Source organism: Carcharhinus amblyrhynchos, unplaced genomic scaffold, assembly GCF_965287045.1.
Source record: "Carcharhinus amblyrhynchos unplaced genomic scaffold, sCarAmb.v2.hapA chromosome_361, whole genome shotgun sequence".
In the NCBI taxonomy this organism is placed as follows: domain Eukaryota; kingdom Metazoa; phylum Chordata; class Chondrichthyes; order Carcharhiniformes; family Carcharhinidae; genus Carcharhinus; species Carcharhinus amblyrhynchos.
In genome coordinates, this window is record NW_027650101.1 from 104,535 (window position 1) to 119,952 (window position 15,418).

Consider the following 15,418-nt stretch of genomic DNA (forward strand, 5'->3'; position numbering starts at 1 on the left):
TTCCAGTTTAGGTGCTACCTGTCCTTGTACAGGTCCCACCTGTCCCAGAAGAGATCCCAATGGTCCAGATATTTGAACCCCTCCCTCCTACACCAGCTCTTTAGCCATGTGTTGAGCTGGCATGTAGCACAGGAAGTAATCCTGAGATTACAACCCTTGAGAACCTGCTTTTTAACTTTCTACCTAACTCCCTAAACTGCTGCTGCAGGATCTCATCGCTCTTCCTGCCTATGTTGTTAGTATCAATTTGTAGCACAACCTCTGACTGCTCACCCTCTCCCTTCAGGATGCTTTCTGTCCATTCAGAGACATCCTGGACCCTGGCACCAGGGAGGTAATATACCATCTCTTTCACATCCAAGAAGCGCCTATCCATTCCCTTAACTATAGAGTCCCCTATAACTATTGCTCTAGTGCTCTCTGTCCCTCCCCGTTTAACAACAGAGCCTGCCATGGTGCCACTGCTTTGACTGTTGTTACCCCCTGACAGGCCATACCCCCACAATAATATCCAAAACGGTATACTTGTTAGAGAGGGGGAACGACCAAAGGGGATTCCTGCACTGACTGCCTACTCCTTCTAGCGGTTACCCATCTATCTGCCTGCACCTTGGGTGTGACCACGTCTCTAAAGCTCCTGTCTATTTCCTCCCACAGTCTGAAAGACGTGCTGGTTAGGCTGCATCGGCTGTGCTAAATTCTCCCTCAGTGTAACCCGAACAGGCACCGGAGTGTGGCGACTAGGGGATTTTCACAGTAACTTCATTGCAGAGTTAGTCTAAGCCTTACTTGTGACATTAATAAATAACTAAGTAAACATTTATATTGTCTTATTTTATGTTGAATAAATTTGTAACAAGATTTCCACAGAGATATTTGCCTTGCGGGTTTTGAGTTGTCTTAGTTTAAGATGTGATTTGCCACCTTTTGAAATTTCCCCACAACACTTCTCCAGAGACACCTGAGCCCACGCATTTCCCTGTCCGGGGACCCGGGGCTGAGAGTGGACCGACAGCAGAAAGGACTGACGTTTGGGTGGAACAATCATAAGAACATAAGAAATAGGAGCAGGAGTAGGCCATCTAGCCCTTCGAGCCTGCCCCGCCATTCAATAAGATCATGGCTGATCTGAAGTGGCTCAGTTCCACTTTCCCGCTTTCTCCTCATGACCCCTAATCCCCTTGCCTACCAAAAACCTATCTACCCATGTCTTAAATATATTTAGCGAGGTAGCCTCCACCACTTCAACGGGCAGAGATTCACCACCCTTTGAGTGAAGAAGTTCCTCCTCAACTCCGTTCTAAACCGCCCCCCCCCCCCCTATCTTGAGGCTGTGCCCTCTAGTCCTGCTGTCCTTTCTGAGCGGGAAGAACCTCTCCACCTCTACCCTATCCATCCCTTTCATCATCTGATACGTCTCAATGAGATCTCCCCTCATCCTTCTAAACTCTAACGAGTACAAGCCTAGTTTATTCAGCCTCTCCTCATAGCTCAACCCCCTCAACTCCGGTATCAGCCTAGTGAACCTCCTCTGCACTCCCTCCAAGGCCAAAATATCCTTGTGCAAGTGCGGCGACCAAAACTGCACACAGTACTGCAGCTGCGGCCTCACCAGTGCCCTGTACAGTTGCAGCAAGACCTCCCTACTTTTATATTCAATCCCCCTCGCTATGAAGGCCAGCATCCCATTCGCCTTCCTGACCACCTGCTGCACCTGCAGACTGGGTTTTTGCGACTCATGCACAAGGACCCCCAGGTCCCTCTGCACCGTAGCATGCTGCAGCTTTTCACCCTGTAAGTAGTAGTCCTTCCTACCATTATTCCTACCAAAGTGGATAACCTCACACTTGCCAACATTGTATTCCATCTGCCAGGTCCTTGCCCACTCGCTCAGCCTATCTAGGTCCCTCTGCAGACTTTCCACACCCTCTGTACAATTTGCTGTTCCACTTATATTTGTGTCATCAGCAAATTTCGACACCCTACACTCGGCTCCCTCCTCCAGATCATCTATATAAATGGTAAATAGCTGAGGCCCCAGCACTGATCCCTGGGGCACTCCACTAGTCACCAACCGCCAATCCGAATAGCACCCATTGACACCCACTCTCTGCTTCCTATTTGACAGCCAATCCCCTATCCAAGCTAACACCCTATCACCAACTCCATGCCCCCTAACCTTCTGTAACAACCTTTTGTGCGGCACCTTATCAAACGCCTTCTGAAAATTGAGAAACACCACGTCCACCGGTTCCCCTCCGTCCACCGCACTCGTCACATCCTCATAGAATTCCAATAAATTTGTCAGACACGACTTCCCCTTAACGAAACCGTGCTGCGTCTGCTCTATCAAACAATTCTTCTCAAGATGCCTCGCTATTTTCTCTTTGATTACGGATTCAAGCATTTTTCCTACAACAGACATTAAACTAACCGGCCTATAATTCCCTGCCTTTTGCCTGCTACCCTTTTTAAACAGCGGCGTAACATTAGCCGTTTTCCAATCTTCCGGCACTTCCCCGGAATCCAGCGAGGTTTGGAAAATAATCACCAAGGCATCCACTATCACCTCTGCCATTTCCTTCAGAACCCTTGGATGCATTCCATCCGGTCCTGGGGACTTGTCCACCATCAGTCCCACTAGTCTGTCGAGCACTGCCTCTCTAGTAACAATGATCTCATTCAGGCCCTCCACTCCTACCATCTTTCCATCGTTAACACCCGGCAAACTATTCGCGTCCTCCTCCATGAAGACCGAAGCAAAAAAGTTATTCAAGGCCTCAGCCATTTCCCCATCCCCCACCACTAAATCCCCCCTCTCACCCTCTAAGGGTCCAACATTCATCCTAGCCTGCCTCCTCCTTTTCATATATTTATAATCTCCTTGCAGATTATTCTCTCCTAGTAATTATCCAACTGCCTGTGAGGAATTCATGAATGTCCTTTAGGGAAGGAAATCTGCCATCCTTACCCGGTCTGGCCTACATATGACTCCAGAGCCTTAGCAATGTGTAGTTGACTCTCAAATACCCTCTGAACAAGGGCAACAAGGGGCAGGCATTAAACGCTGGCCTAGCCAGCAAGGCCCATGAATGAAACCAAAAGGGAAAATGCTGGAAAATCTCAGCAGGTCTGGCAGCATCTGTAAGGAGAGAAAAGAGCTGACGTTTTGAGTCCAGATGACCCTGAATGAATCTCTGTGCCAGCCAGCCTGATCCCACTTTCTAGTGTTTAGTCTGTTGCTCAGCAGGTTAAAATTATTTATTAGTGTCACAAGTTGGCTGAAATTAACACAGCAATGAAGTTACCGTGAAAGTCCTCTAGTCGCCACACTCTGGTGTCTGTTTGGGTACACTGAGGGAGAATTTAGCACGGCTAATGCACCCTAACCAGCACGTCTTTCAGACTGTGGGAGGAAACCGGAACACCTGGAAGAAACCCAGGCAGACAAGGGGAGAACATGCAGACTCCGCACAGACAGTGACCCAAGCTGGGAATCGAACCCGGGTCCCTGGCACTGAGAGGCAGCATTGCTAACCACAGTGCTACTGTGCCATGCCAATGTGACTATTCAGATAACCTCTCCATGAGTTGAGGGCTCAGTTGCAGGCAGCGAGGTCCAAATCCACACAACCTTCTGGCTGAAGGGCAGGTTTCCTCGCCTCCTGCAATCACATTCATTCTAAGCACCCAGTCACTGAATTCTCTGTTAAAGTGAACAGACCCTCTCTGTCTATCCAGAATCTCGTAATGTTGCATCCCTCGATCAAATCTCCCCCAACCAGGGTGAAAGGGAGGGACCATGTGGCCATTGGGATATTGCTGTGCACAAATTGGCTGCCATGATTACATGGGGGGAGCACCCAGAGGCACTGTGGTGAGCTCTCTTCCCAAACATGCCAACACTGAGAGCGGACATGAATTGGCCTTTATTGTGGACCTGGGGGAAGGTGGGAGTGAGGGGTTTGCCTTGGATTTGGGTGGCCAGGTGCAGAGGTGATGTGGAGATGCCGGCGTTGGACTTGGATAAACACAGTAAAAAGTCTCACAACACCAGGTTAAAGTCCAACAGGTTTATTTGTCACAAAATCCACTCGCTTTCAGAGCACTGCCCCTTCATCAGGTGGGTGGCAGTTCTGTTCACAAACAGGGCATAAAGACACAAACTCAATTTACAGAATAATGAATGCAATGCAAGTCTTTACAGGTAACCAAGTCTTTACATGTACAGACAGTGTGAGCAGAGAGAGGGTTAAGAACAGGTTAAAGAGATGTGTATTGTCTCCAGCTGGGACAAATACTGAGACTTTGCAAGCCCAGTCAAGTTGTGGGGCTTACACATACTGTAACATTCACCCAAGATCCCGGAAGAGGATCTTGTCACGACACACGACAGTGCAGAGACGCTGAGCACCTGGGCGGATGTGACGTCATGGCGCCCCGCTCATCTGGGATGACGACACCGCGCCCCGCCCACCTGGTGCGAGGCGAAGTGACGTCAACGCGCCCAGGCCACTGACGTTCCGTCATCACGCTCCGCCCATCGGAGACGGACGTGACGACGGAGATAGCCTTCGACCATAGGAGGGAAGGACTGATGTCAGGCAACGGATGAAACGAAGGCCGAAACAAACAGGAAAGGCTGGGTCCGACCGCAAAAGCGAAGAGAAACTAGAGCCCGGATTTGGAGTCTGGATCAGCCTGAGCGAACTTGACTTGTTAACGCGGCCCATTTTAGGCCGCCATTGAGGGCGGACGTGACGTTAGCAGGCGACCCTGAGAGGGGCTGGTCGGACTGAAGTGACGTAGAAACGACGACGTCTATTGGACAGACACGAGATCTGACGTCACCGCGCCGGAAATGACGTCCGAGAGACGTTGAGGGATTGTTCTGGAAGCGACCGAGCGGCAAAATGGCGGCGGCGACGAGCGGGTGAGAAACTGAGAAAAGTAAACCATTAAATACCCAGAGAGAGAGAGAAATAAAGCAATAAATACCTAAAGAGAGAGAGAGTCAGAGAAAACAATACAGCAATAAATAGCCAGAGAGAGAGAAATAAAGTAATAAATACCCAGAGAGAGAGAGAGAGAGAGCGGTAAATACCCAGAGAGAGAGAGAGAGAGAGCGGTAAATACCCAGAGAGAGAGAGAGAGAGAGCGGTAAATACCCAGAGAGAGAGAGAGAGAGCGGTAAATACCCAGAGAGAGAGAGAGAGAGAGCGGTAAATACCCAGAGAGAGAGAGAGAGAGAGCGGTAAATACCCAGAGAGAGAGAGAGAGAGCGGTAAATACCCAGAGAGAGAGAGAGCGGTAAATACCCAGAGAGAGAGAGAGAGCGGTAAATACCCAGAGAGAGAGAGAGAGCGGTAAATACCCAGAGAGAGAGAGAGAGCGGTAAATACCCAGAGAGAGAGAGAGAGAGCGGTAAATACCCAGAGAGAGAGAGCGGTAAATACCCAGAGAGAGAGAGAGAGAGCGGTAAATACCCAGAGAGAGAGAGAGAGAGAGAGCGGTAAATACCCAGAGAGAGAGAGAGAGAGCGGTAAATACCCAGAGAGAGAGAGCGGTAAATACCCAGAGAGAGAGAGAGAGAGCGGTAAATACCCAGAGAGAGAGAGAGCGGTAAATACCCAGAGAGAGAGAGAGCGGTAAATACCCAGAGAGAGAGAGAGAGCGGTAAATACCCAGAGAGAGAGAGAGAGAGAGCGGTAAATACCCAGAGAGAGAGAGAGAGAGAGCGGTAAATACCCAGAGAGAGAGAGAGCGGTAAATACCCAGAGAGAGAGAGCGGTAAATACCCAGAGAGAGAGAGAGAGAGCGGTAAATACCCAGAGAGAGAGAGAGAGAGCGGTAAATACCCAGAGAGAGAGAGAGAGCGGTAAATACCCAGAGAGAGAGAGAGCGGTAAATACCCAGAGAGAGAGAGAGCGGTAAATACCCAGAGAGAGAGAGAGCGGTAAATACCCAGAGAGAGAGAGAGCGGTAAATACCCAGAGAGAGAGAGAGCGGTAAATACCCAGAGAGAGAGAGAGCGGTAAATACCCAGAGAGAGAGAGCGAGCGGTAAATACCCAGAGAGAGAGAGAGCGAGCGGTAAATACCCAGAGAGAGAGAGAGAGAGAGCGGTAAATACCCAGAGAGAGAGAGAGAGAGCGGTAAATACCCAGAGAGAGAGAGAGGGCGAGCGGTAAATACCCAGGGGGAGAGAGAGGGAGAGGGCGAGCGGTAAATACCCAGAGAGAGAGAGAGAGAGCGGTAAATACCCAGAGGGAGAGGGGGCGAGCGGTAAATACCCAGAGAGAGGGAATATTTATTAAGTCCGCTGGGTTGGGCTCGGAGTGAGGTATATCCAGTGGTGAAGGAATTTGAGGAAGTAGGCATGTTTGGTCATGTCCCTCATTTCCATCTCTCTCCTTTGCTCTTGCTTAATGTTGACAACACGATGGTTTGAGTATAATTCTTTGTCTTGCAGACGACGCAGCAAGTGGGACCAGCCCGGGCCTGGCATGAATGGCTCGCTCCCTGGGGTGATGCCTCCACAAGTCTCCATGCCATCAGCTAGCTTCCCTGCTGGTTCAGTGCCAGTCTCTCTGCCCCTCGGGACAGGAGCTGCTGCTGCTACCGGCGTGTCGATGAGTGTTGGAGCCTTTGCCCCAGCCTCCGGGGCTCTGGATGCTGCAGCTGCTGTCGCAGCCAAGATCAACGCCATGCTGGTAGCCAAAGGGAAGTTGAAACCCAGTCAGATTGCGCCTGAACAGGTATAGACCGCAGCTCGGTGTGTGTGGGCTGGGGAAGGGACTAATGACAGACTGAAGCCCATGTTGTTGGCATGCAGAGAGGTGTCCTTGTTAGAATGAAGAAAATTACAGCACAGGAACAGGCCCTTTGGCCAAGCCTGCACCAACCATGCTTCCCAAATGAACTAAAACTCCCTACCCTTCTATTCCCATCCTATTCATGGATTTGCCCAGATGCCCCTGAAAACTCACTGTTGTATCCGCTTCCACTACCTCCCCCAGCAACAAATTCCAGGCACCCACCACCCCCTGTAAAAAAAAACATGTGCCTCGTACATCTCCTTTAAACTTTGTCCCTCGTACCTTAAACCTATGTCCCCAGTCGGTATTTAGAGACACAAGGACTGATTAGGGACAGTCAGCACGGCTTTGTGAGTGGAAAATTGTGTCTGTCAAATTTGATTGAGTTTTTTGAAGGGGTAACCAAGAAGGTAGATGAGGGCAGCGCAGTTGATGTTGGCAAGGTCCTTTGACAAGGTACCACATGGTAGGTTGTTGCATAAAGTTGAATCTCACAGGATCCACGGTGAGGTAACTAAATGGATACAAAACTGGCTTGATGACAGATGCCAGAGGGTGGTTGTAGAGGATTGTTTTTCAAACTGGAGGCCTGTGACCAGCGGTGTGCCTCAGGGATCAGTGCTGGGCCCACTGTTATTTGTCATTTATATTAATGATTTAGATGAGAATGTAGGAGGAATGGTTAGTAAGTTTACAGATGATACCAAGATTGATGGCATATTGGACAGTGAAGAAAATTATCTCCAATTGCAACGGGATCTTGATCAATTGGGCCAGTGGGCATCCTGGCAGATGGAGTTTAATTTAGGTAAATATGAGGTGATGCATTTTGGTAGATTGAACCAGGGCAGGACTTGGTGAGTTAATGGTAGGGTGTTGAAGAGAGTTACAGAACAAAGAGATTTAGGGATACATGTTCATAGCTCCTTGAAAGTGGGGTCACAGATGGACAGAGTGGTGAAGAAGGCATTCGACATGCTTGGTTTCATTGGTCAGAACATTGAATACAGGAGTTGGGACGTCTTGTTGAAGTTGTACAAGACATTGGTAAGGCTACACTTGGAATACTGTGTACAGTTCTGGTCACCCTATTATAGAAAGGATATTATTAAACAGAAAGAGTGCAGAAAAGATTTACTAGGATGCTACCAGGACTCGATGGTTTGAATTATAAGGAGAGGCTGAATAGACTGGGACTCTTTTCTCTGGACCGTAGAAGGCTGAGGGGTGATCTTTTAGAGGTCTATAAAATAGAGGGGCACAGATCAGCTAGATAGTGATATCTTTTCCCAAAGCAGGGGAGCCTAAAACTAGAGGGCACAGGTTTAAGGTGAGAGGGGAGAGATACAAAAGGGTCCAGAGGGGCAATTTTTTCACACAGAGAGTGGTGAGTGTCTGGAACGAGCTGCCAGAGGCAGTAGTAGAGACGGGTACAATTTTGTCTTTTAAAAAGCATTTAGACAGTTAAATGGGTAAGATGGGCATAGAGGGATATGGGTCAAATGCGGGTAATTGGGATTAGCTTAAGGGTTTTAAAAAACAAGGGCAGCATGGACAAGTTGGGCCGAAGGGCCTGTTTCCATGCTGTAAACCTCTATGACTCTAGTAATTGACTCTTCCACCCTGGGAAAAAGCTTCTGACTATCCATCCTGTCCATGCCCCTCCATAATCTTGTAGATTTCTATCAGGTCTCCCCTCAACCTCCGTCGCTCCAGTGAGAACAAACCAAGTTTCTCCAACCTCTCCTCATAGCTAATGCTCTCCATACCAGGGCAACATCCTGGTAAATCTTTTCTGTACCCTAACATTGTAACGTACAATTCAAACAATTTAGGCACACGTTATGCCACCCTTCATTGCAAGGGGATTGGCGTATTAGAGTAATGTCAGTGGGCTAGTGATCCAGAGGCTTGTGCTAAGCCGCGGTGGGGACAGGGCGGGGAAGAGACCTGGGTTCAAATTCCACCACGGGCAGCTGGTGGGAATTTAAATTATGAAAATTCTGGAGTATAAAGCTACTCTCAGTAACGGTGACTGTGACACTGTCATCGATAATCTGCTTCACTAATGCCTCCTTTAGGAAGGGAATCTGCTGCCCTTACCCCGGTCTGGCCTACATGTGATTCCAGAGCCACAGCAATGTGGATGGCTCTTAACTGCCTCTCTGGAACGGCTGAGCGAAACACTCAGTTCAAGGGCAATTGGAGGTGGGCAGCAAGGAAATGAAGGAATCCATTGAAAGAATGAAAAGAAGTCCTGCTGTGATCATATTACTCTTTTAGTGAGACCACTCCTCCAGTAGTGTGAGCAGTTTCACTCTGAATCTATAGAATGAGAGGGGCTCCCAGGTGGGGGAGATTACCAGATTATTGCTAGATAAGAGTTATCCTATGGGAAGAGATTGAGATTGATGAGCCTGTACTGTCTGGAGTTTAAAAGAATGGGAGTTGATCTCATGGGATTCTGAGAGGGTTTGACAGGTTGAAGTGCTGGGGAGCAGGGTGCTGTTTCTCTGTGGCTGGAGTGTCCTGAACACTGAAATCACAGTCTCTGAATGAAGGGGTTGATTATTTGGACTGATAGGAGGAGCAGAATGTGTATAATTCATTTATTCAGGGCTTGCACGGTGACACAGTGGGTTAGCACTGCTGCCTCACAGTGCCAGGGACCCAGGTTCGATTCCCAGCAGCACAGTGACACAGTGGGTTAGCACTGCTGTCTCACAGCGCCAGGGACCCGGATTCGATTCCCAGCAGCACAGTGACACAGTGGGTTAGCACTGCTGCCTCACAGTGCCAGGGACCCGGGTTCGATTCCCAGCAGCACAGTGACACAGTGGGTTAGCACTGCTGTCTCACAGTGCCAGGGACCCGGGTTTGATTCCCAGCAGCACAGTGACACAGTGGATTAGCACTGCTGTCTCACAGCGCCAGGGACCCGGGTTCGATTCCCAGCAGCACGGTGACACAGTGGGTTAGCACTGCTGCCTCACAGCGCCAGGGACCTGGGTTCGATTCCCAGCAGCACGGTGACACAGTGGGTTAGCACTGCTGTCTCACAGCACCAGGGACCCGGGTTCGATTCCCAGCAGCATGGTGACACAGTGGGTTAGCACTGCTGCCTCACAGCCCCAGGGACCCGGGTTCGATTCCCAGCAGCACGGTGACACAGTGGGTTAGCACTGCTGTCTCACAGTGCCAGGGACCCGGGTTCGATTCCCAGCAGCACGGTGACACAGTGGGTTAGCACTGCTGCCTCACAGTGCCAGGGACCCGGGTTCGATTCCCAGCAGCACGGTGACACAGTGGGTTAGCACTGCTGCCTCACAGCGCCAGTCCCTCTTGGCCCACATCTGCAGGCTGCACTTTGAATTAGGGGGTGTTGTTGTTGAATGGTGGTGGGTGATCTGGGCATGAGGAGCTGTCTGGTCGTCTTCTCCACCTCCTGTTATTCTTGCTGTCACCCTGTGCTGATATCCTGTTGTTTACAGACCTCCATCCCAGGCAAGATGGCAGCTGGAGGGAAAAACAAGGATGACTTGGTGGTGGCGGAGGTAGAAATCAACGATGTTCCCATCAACTGTCGGAACCTGCTGACCCGTGGGCAGACCCAGGACGAGGTGAGAGAGAGAAATGCCCCTATAATACACTGTGTGGCAGGGGGAGAAGCTTCTGTGTAACCGCACTCTCACTCCCTGGGGTAGCAGGGTTATGGCTGTGCCATCTTGGAGGGTTCCCCCCCCCCCCCGCCGTGTTGCGCCCCCACCCCACACACACACACACACACACATTTCAGTCTGACTGCAGCAGTTCTCTAATGGAGTGTAAGGAGCCCCCGTTGGCCTTTGTGTCTCCAGTTTAGTGACAATAACACCATGCCACCACCTCCCCCGTGGCATCCTGTCGAACATCCACTTCCTGACTCTCATTTTATGGTTAAATTCCTTTGCTTTAGGAGTTTGAACTTATGTATATTTTGGTCAGATTTGTTAATGAAGCTGTGTTTTCTGTCTCAAACAGGTGAGTCGGCTGACTGGGGCTGCAGTTTCCACACGTGGCAGGTTCATGGCTCCAGAGGAGAAAGTACAAGCTACACCGGGGTATGTACTAGTGAATAACACACCCCTCACTACCTGGACCCTACCACCATTCCTCTCCTTTATTTTCCCTTTACTGTCAACTGTGACTTACTGAGCGGGGTTCTGTCTTTTTCTCTCTCTCCCATCTTCAAGGCAGTAAGGGCTACCTTGGAGACCCCCTGGGTTGAGGCACCCACTGCAACGCGGAGGGAATGGCGCATGGTCAGAGTGCTGATTTCTCTGCCATTCTGCTTCCTCAGGCAGATGTGAATCATCCCACGGCCACTATAGGGAGAACAGGAGATTATCCACCATGTCCTGGGCCAATACTACTTCCTCTGCCACTGATCTTACTAAAATCAAATTGTCTGGTGGCCCTGTGTTTTGCGGGATCTCCCTGTGCGGAATTTGGTTGCCAGGCCTCCTTCAGTGTGATACTTCACAATGTTCTTCACCCACTGTGGCCAGGTCCTGAGCTGATGAGATTGCTGTTTCTCCTGGGGGAAGAGAGGTGCTGACTCTGGCTGCCGGGGGCCCTCGCTGTGCCGCTGCCGTGCCGGGGGCCCTCGGTGTGCTGCTGATACTGAGCCGCTGTTCTGTGTCTGATTCCTGACAGGGAATAGGACACGTTTGGCAGCAGAGAGCATTGTGCTTCAGTGCTCTCCCTTCCCGTACTTGGGCTGGTTGTAACTGACTCTTTGGAAACTGCTCTACCTCAGTACCACCCCGACTATCGTAAAACTTGCTCGCTGGCAGTTAGACTTACACTAACACTGCAACAACTTACTGTGATATTCCCCTAGTCGTCACACTTGATGCACCCTAACTCACGTCTTTCGGACTGTGGGAGAAAACCGGAGCATCCGGAGGAACCCACACAGACACGGGGAGAATGTGCAGACTCTGCACACAGTGATCCCAAACCAGGAATTGAACCCGGGTGCTGTGAGGCAGCAGTGCTAACCCACTATGCCACTCAGTCCTGCATTCTAGGCCCACAAAGACATGGATTAGCCACGTTAAACTTCCCCTTTAGTGTCCCACGATGTGTAGGTTAGATAGTTTAAAGTTAATTTATCAGTGTCAGGTGTAGGCTTACATTACCAGTGTAATGAAGGTGCTGTGAAAATCCCCTAGTTGCCAGGTTAGGGGGATTGGCAGGGTAAATAAGGAGGGATACAGGGCTAGAGCCTGGGTAGGATGCTCTGTCGGAGAGCTGGTGCAGATTTGATGGGCTGAATGGCCTCCTTTTGTACTGCAGAGATTCTGAGATTGTATTTGCAATTCTGTTTCTTATTTCTCCCCTACAGAGATCGAGCTTTGTACCTGCACATCCAAGGACAGACACGTGATGTTGTTGACAGTAAGTATGTGGCTGAGATGAGGTTTAAATTTATTTATCAGTGTCACAAGTAGCCTTACATTAACACTGCAATGAAGTTACTGTGAAAATTCCCTATGCCACACTCTGGCACCTGTTTGGATACACTGAGGGAGAACTTAGCACAGCTGATGCACCCTAACCAGCACATCTTTCAAACTGTGGGAGGAAACCAGAGCACCTGGAGGAAACCCATGCAGACATTGGGAGAATGTGCAGAGTCCGCACAGACAGTGGCCCAAGCCGGGAATTGAACCCGACTACCTGGCAGTGAGGCAGCAGTGCTAACCCACTGTGCCGCCTGCTCCATGTTGAATCCTGGCCTCTCGGAAGTCCACACTGCTGGGCAGGGCAGCAGTGTGTGCTCCTGGATTATCCCAGCTTGGATGAGCAAGGGTGGAGTAAGGCACGCTGAGCTGATAGCTGGGGAGTGAAAATAACACTGGAACATGATTGTGGCTGCACCAGCTCATTGACACATGATGGGTGTCCAGCAATAAATCCACTGCTGTAACTGGAACCCACCCGTTGACATCGGAGCAGAAGGTTAACACTGACATGGAATAGTCTGATGTAACCACAGCAACATGAAATAGTCAGGAATCTGGAGGATAAAGAAAGTGGAGCCTGTTCAGTGCATGTGGTTCTGCTGATACGGTCCTCCGATAAAAACCGGGCCGAGAGAACGCCCCACTTCCGGTGAAAGGCGGGGATTCACTGTGCAGCCCAACATTTCAACTCATTGTAACTCATTGATTCAGAAGGTTATGGGTACAGTACAGGCAGCGCCGCGCTGTGGGGAGGGTCGGTGCCGAGGGAGCGCCGCACTGCGGGGAGGGTCGGTGCCGAGGGAGCGCCGCACTGCGGGGAGGGTCGGTGCCGAGGGAGCGCCGCGCTGCGGGGAGGGTCGGTGCCGAGGGAGCGCCGCACTGCGGGGAGGGTCGGTGCCGAGGGAGCGCCGCACTGCGGGGAGGGTCGGTGCTGAGGGAGCGCCGCGCTGCGGGGAGGGTCGGTGCCGAGGGAGCGCCGCGCTGCGGGGAGGGTCGGTGCCGAGGGAGCGCTGCAGTGTCTGTGTGTTCTTAGTATAAAGATCCCATATTTGTATTCGGGAAGCTGTGGGTGAGTGGGATTGAGGACAGTGTTGGGTGCCATGTGAGCTGTGACCTGTCTCTGAGCTTCTGGTAGCTTCATGGACACCAACCTCTTCCCAAGTGTCTGACCGATTGAGAGAAGGGGACAAAGGGGATTGTTATGGGATTGGTGTATTGCTGCTGTCGATACTAAATAAATATATGGAGCTCTGGGTGATGTATCGAGTTTTCAACTCTTCTTTGCAGAGGCAGTGAACCGGATCAAGGAGATCATTGCTGGTGGAGTTGTAAAAGCTGCCAGTGCTTCAAACTCACAGTTCAGCGCTCCAATGGTTACTGTCTACCACCAGCCAGCTCCTGTTACACACCCTACAACCACCACGGCCCGATCACAAGCTGGGGTAAGTATGTCCCTGTAGCATGTAGAAGGGCACTCAGCTGGGTTCAGGATTCACCCTCTGTCTGAGTGGCTGAGTGTTCAAAGCATCCACTGACACCACATCATTCAGGTTGTACAGTGCAATCTGCGGGGAGTCAGAAGTGTGAGTGAAGATTCTGTATCTAACCCCATGCTGTACCTGTCCTGGGAGTGTTTGATGGGGGACAGTGTAGAGGGAGCTTTACTCTGTATCTAACCCCGTGCTGTACCTGTCCTGGGAGTGTTTGATGGGGACAGTGTAGAGGGAGCTTTACTCTGTATCTAACCCCATGCTGTACCTGTCCTGGGAGTGTTTGATGGGCGGACAGTGTAGAGGGAGCTTTACTCTGTATCTAACCCCATGCTGTACCTGTCCTGAACATAAGAACATAAGAAATAGGAGCAGGAGTAGGCCATCCAGCCCTTCGAGCCTGCCCCGCCATTCAATAAGATCATGGCTGATCTGTCGTGGCTCAGTTCCACTTTCCCGCCCTCTCCCCATAACCCTTAATCCCCTCTCTTATCAAAAACCCATCAACCCGCGTCTTAAAAATATTTAGCGAGGCAGCCTCCACCACTTCAACGGGCAGAGAATTCCAGAGATTCACCACCCTTTGAGTGAAGAAGTTCCTCCTCAACTCCGTTCTAAACCGCCCCCCCCTTTATCTTGAGGCTGTGCCCCCTAGTCCTAGTCTTTTTTGAGCGGGAAGAGTCTCTCCACCTCTATCCTATCCATCCCATTCATCATCTTATACATCTCAATGAGATCTCCCCTCATTCTTCTAAACTCTAACGAGTACAAGCCTAGTTTATTCAGCCTCTCCTCATAGCTCAACCCCCTCAACTCCGGTATCAGCCTAGTAAACCTCCTCTGCACTCCCTCCAAGGCCAAAATATCTTTGCGCAGGTGCGGCGCCCAGAACTGCACACAGTACTCCAGCTGCGGCCTCACCAATGCCCTATACAGCTGCAGCAAGACCTCCCTACTTTTATATTCAATCCCCTTCGCTATGAAGGCCAGCATCCCATTCGCCTTCCTGACCACCTGCTGCACCTGCAAGCTGGGTTTTTGTGACTCATGCACAAGGACCCCGAGGTCCCTCTACACCGTCGCCTGCTGCAGTTTTTCGCCACGTAAGTAATAGTCCTTCCTACCATTTTTCCTACCAAAGTGGACCACCTCACACTTGCCAACATTAAATTCCATTTGCCATTTCCTGGCCCATTTGCCCAGCCCATCTAGATCCTTCTGCAGACTCTCCACACCCTCCGCACAATTTGCCGTTCCCCCAATCTTGGTGTCATCAGCAAATTTCAACACCCTACACTCGGTTCCCTCCTCCAGATCATCTATATAAATGGTAAAAAGCTGAGGCCCCAGCACCGACCCCTGGGGCACTCCACTAGTCACCATCCGCCAATCCGAATAGCACCCGTTGACCCCCACTCTCTGCCTCCTATTTGACAACCAATCCTCTGTCCACGCTAACACCCTACCCCCAACTCCATGTCCCTCGACCTTCTGCAATAACCTCTTGTGAGGTACTTTGTCAAACGCCTTCTGAAAATCCAGAAAGACCACATCCACCAGCTCTCCTCTATCCACCGCCCTAGACACATCCTCATAGAACT

The 15,418-nt window shown here is 50.6% G+C and overlaps 1 protein-coding gene across 2 annotated transcripts in view; it reads left to right on the top strand.

Moving 5' to 3' along the window:
* Positions 1 to 4,515: 4,515 nt before the first annotated feature.
* The window catches only part of khdc4 (KH domain containing 4, pre-mRNA splicing factor), a 31,614-nt gene continuing 20,711 nt past the window's right edge, over positions 4,516 to 15,418 (top strand). For both annotated transcript variants that reach the window (XM_080183659.1, XM_080183660.1), the window contains exons 1-6: positions 4,516 to 4,933; positions 6,472 to 6,757; positions 10,309 to 10,437; positions 10,838 to 10,917; positions 12,207 to 12,259; positions 13,615 to 13,769. In XM_080183659.1, the coding sequence (XP_080039785.1) occupies positions 4,914 to 4,933; positions 6,472 to 6,757; positions 10,309 to 10,437; positions 10,838 to 10,917; positions 12,207 to 12,259; positions 13,615 to 13,769 (723 nt within the window). In that variant the 5' untranslated portion in view covers positions 4,516 to 4,913. The remainder of the gene's footprint in view (positions 4,934 to 6,471; positions 6,758 to 10,308; positions 10,438 to 10,837; positions 10,918 to 12,206; positions 12,260 to 13,614; positions 13,770 to 15,418) is intronic.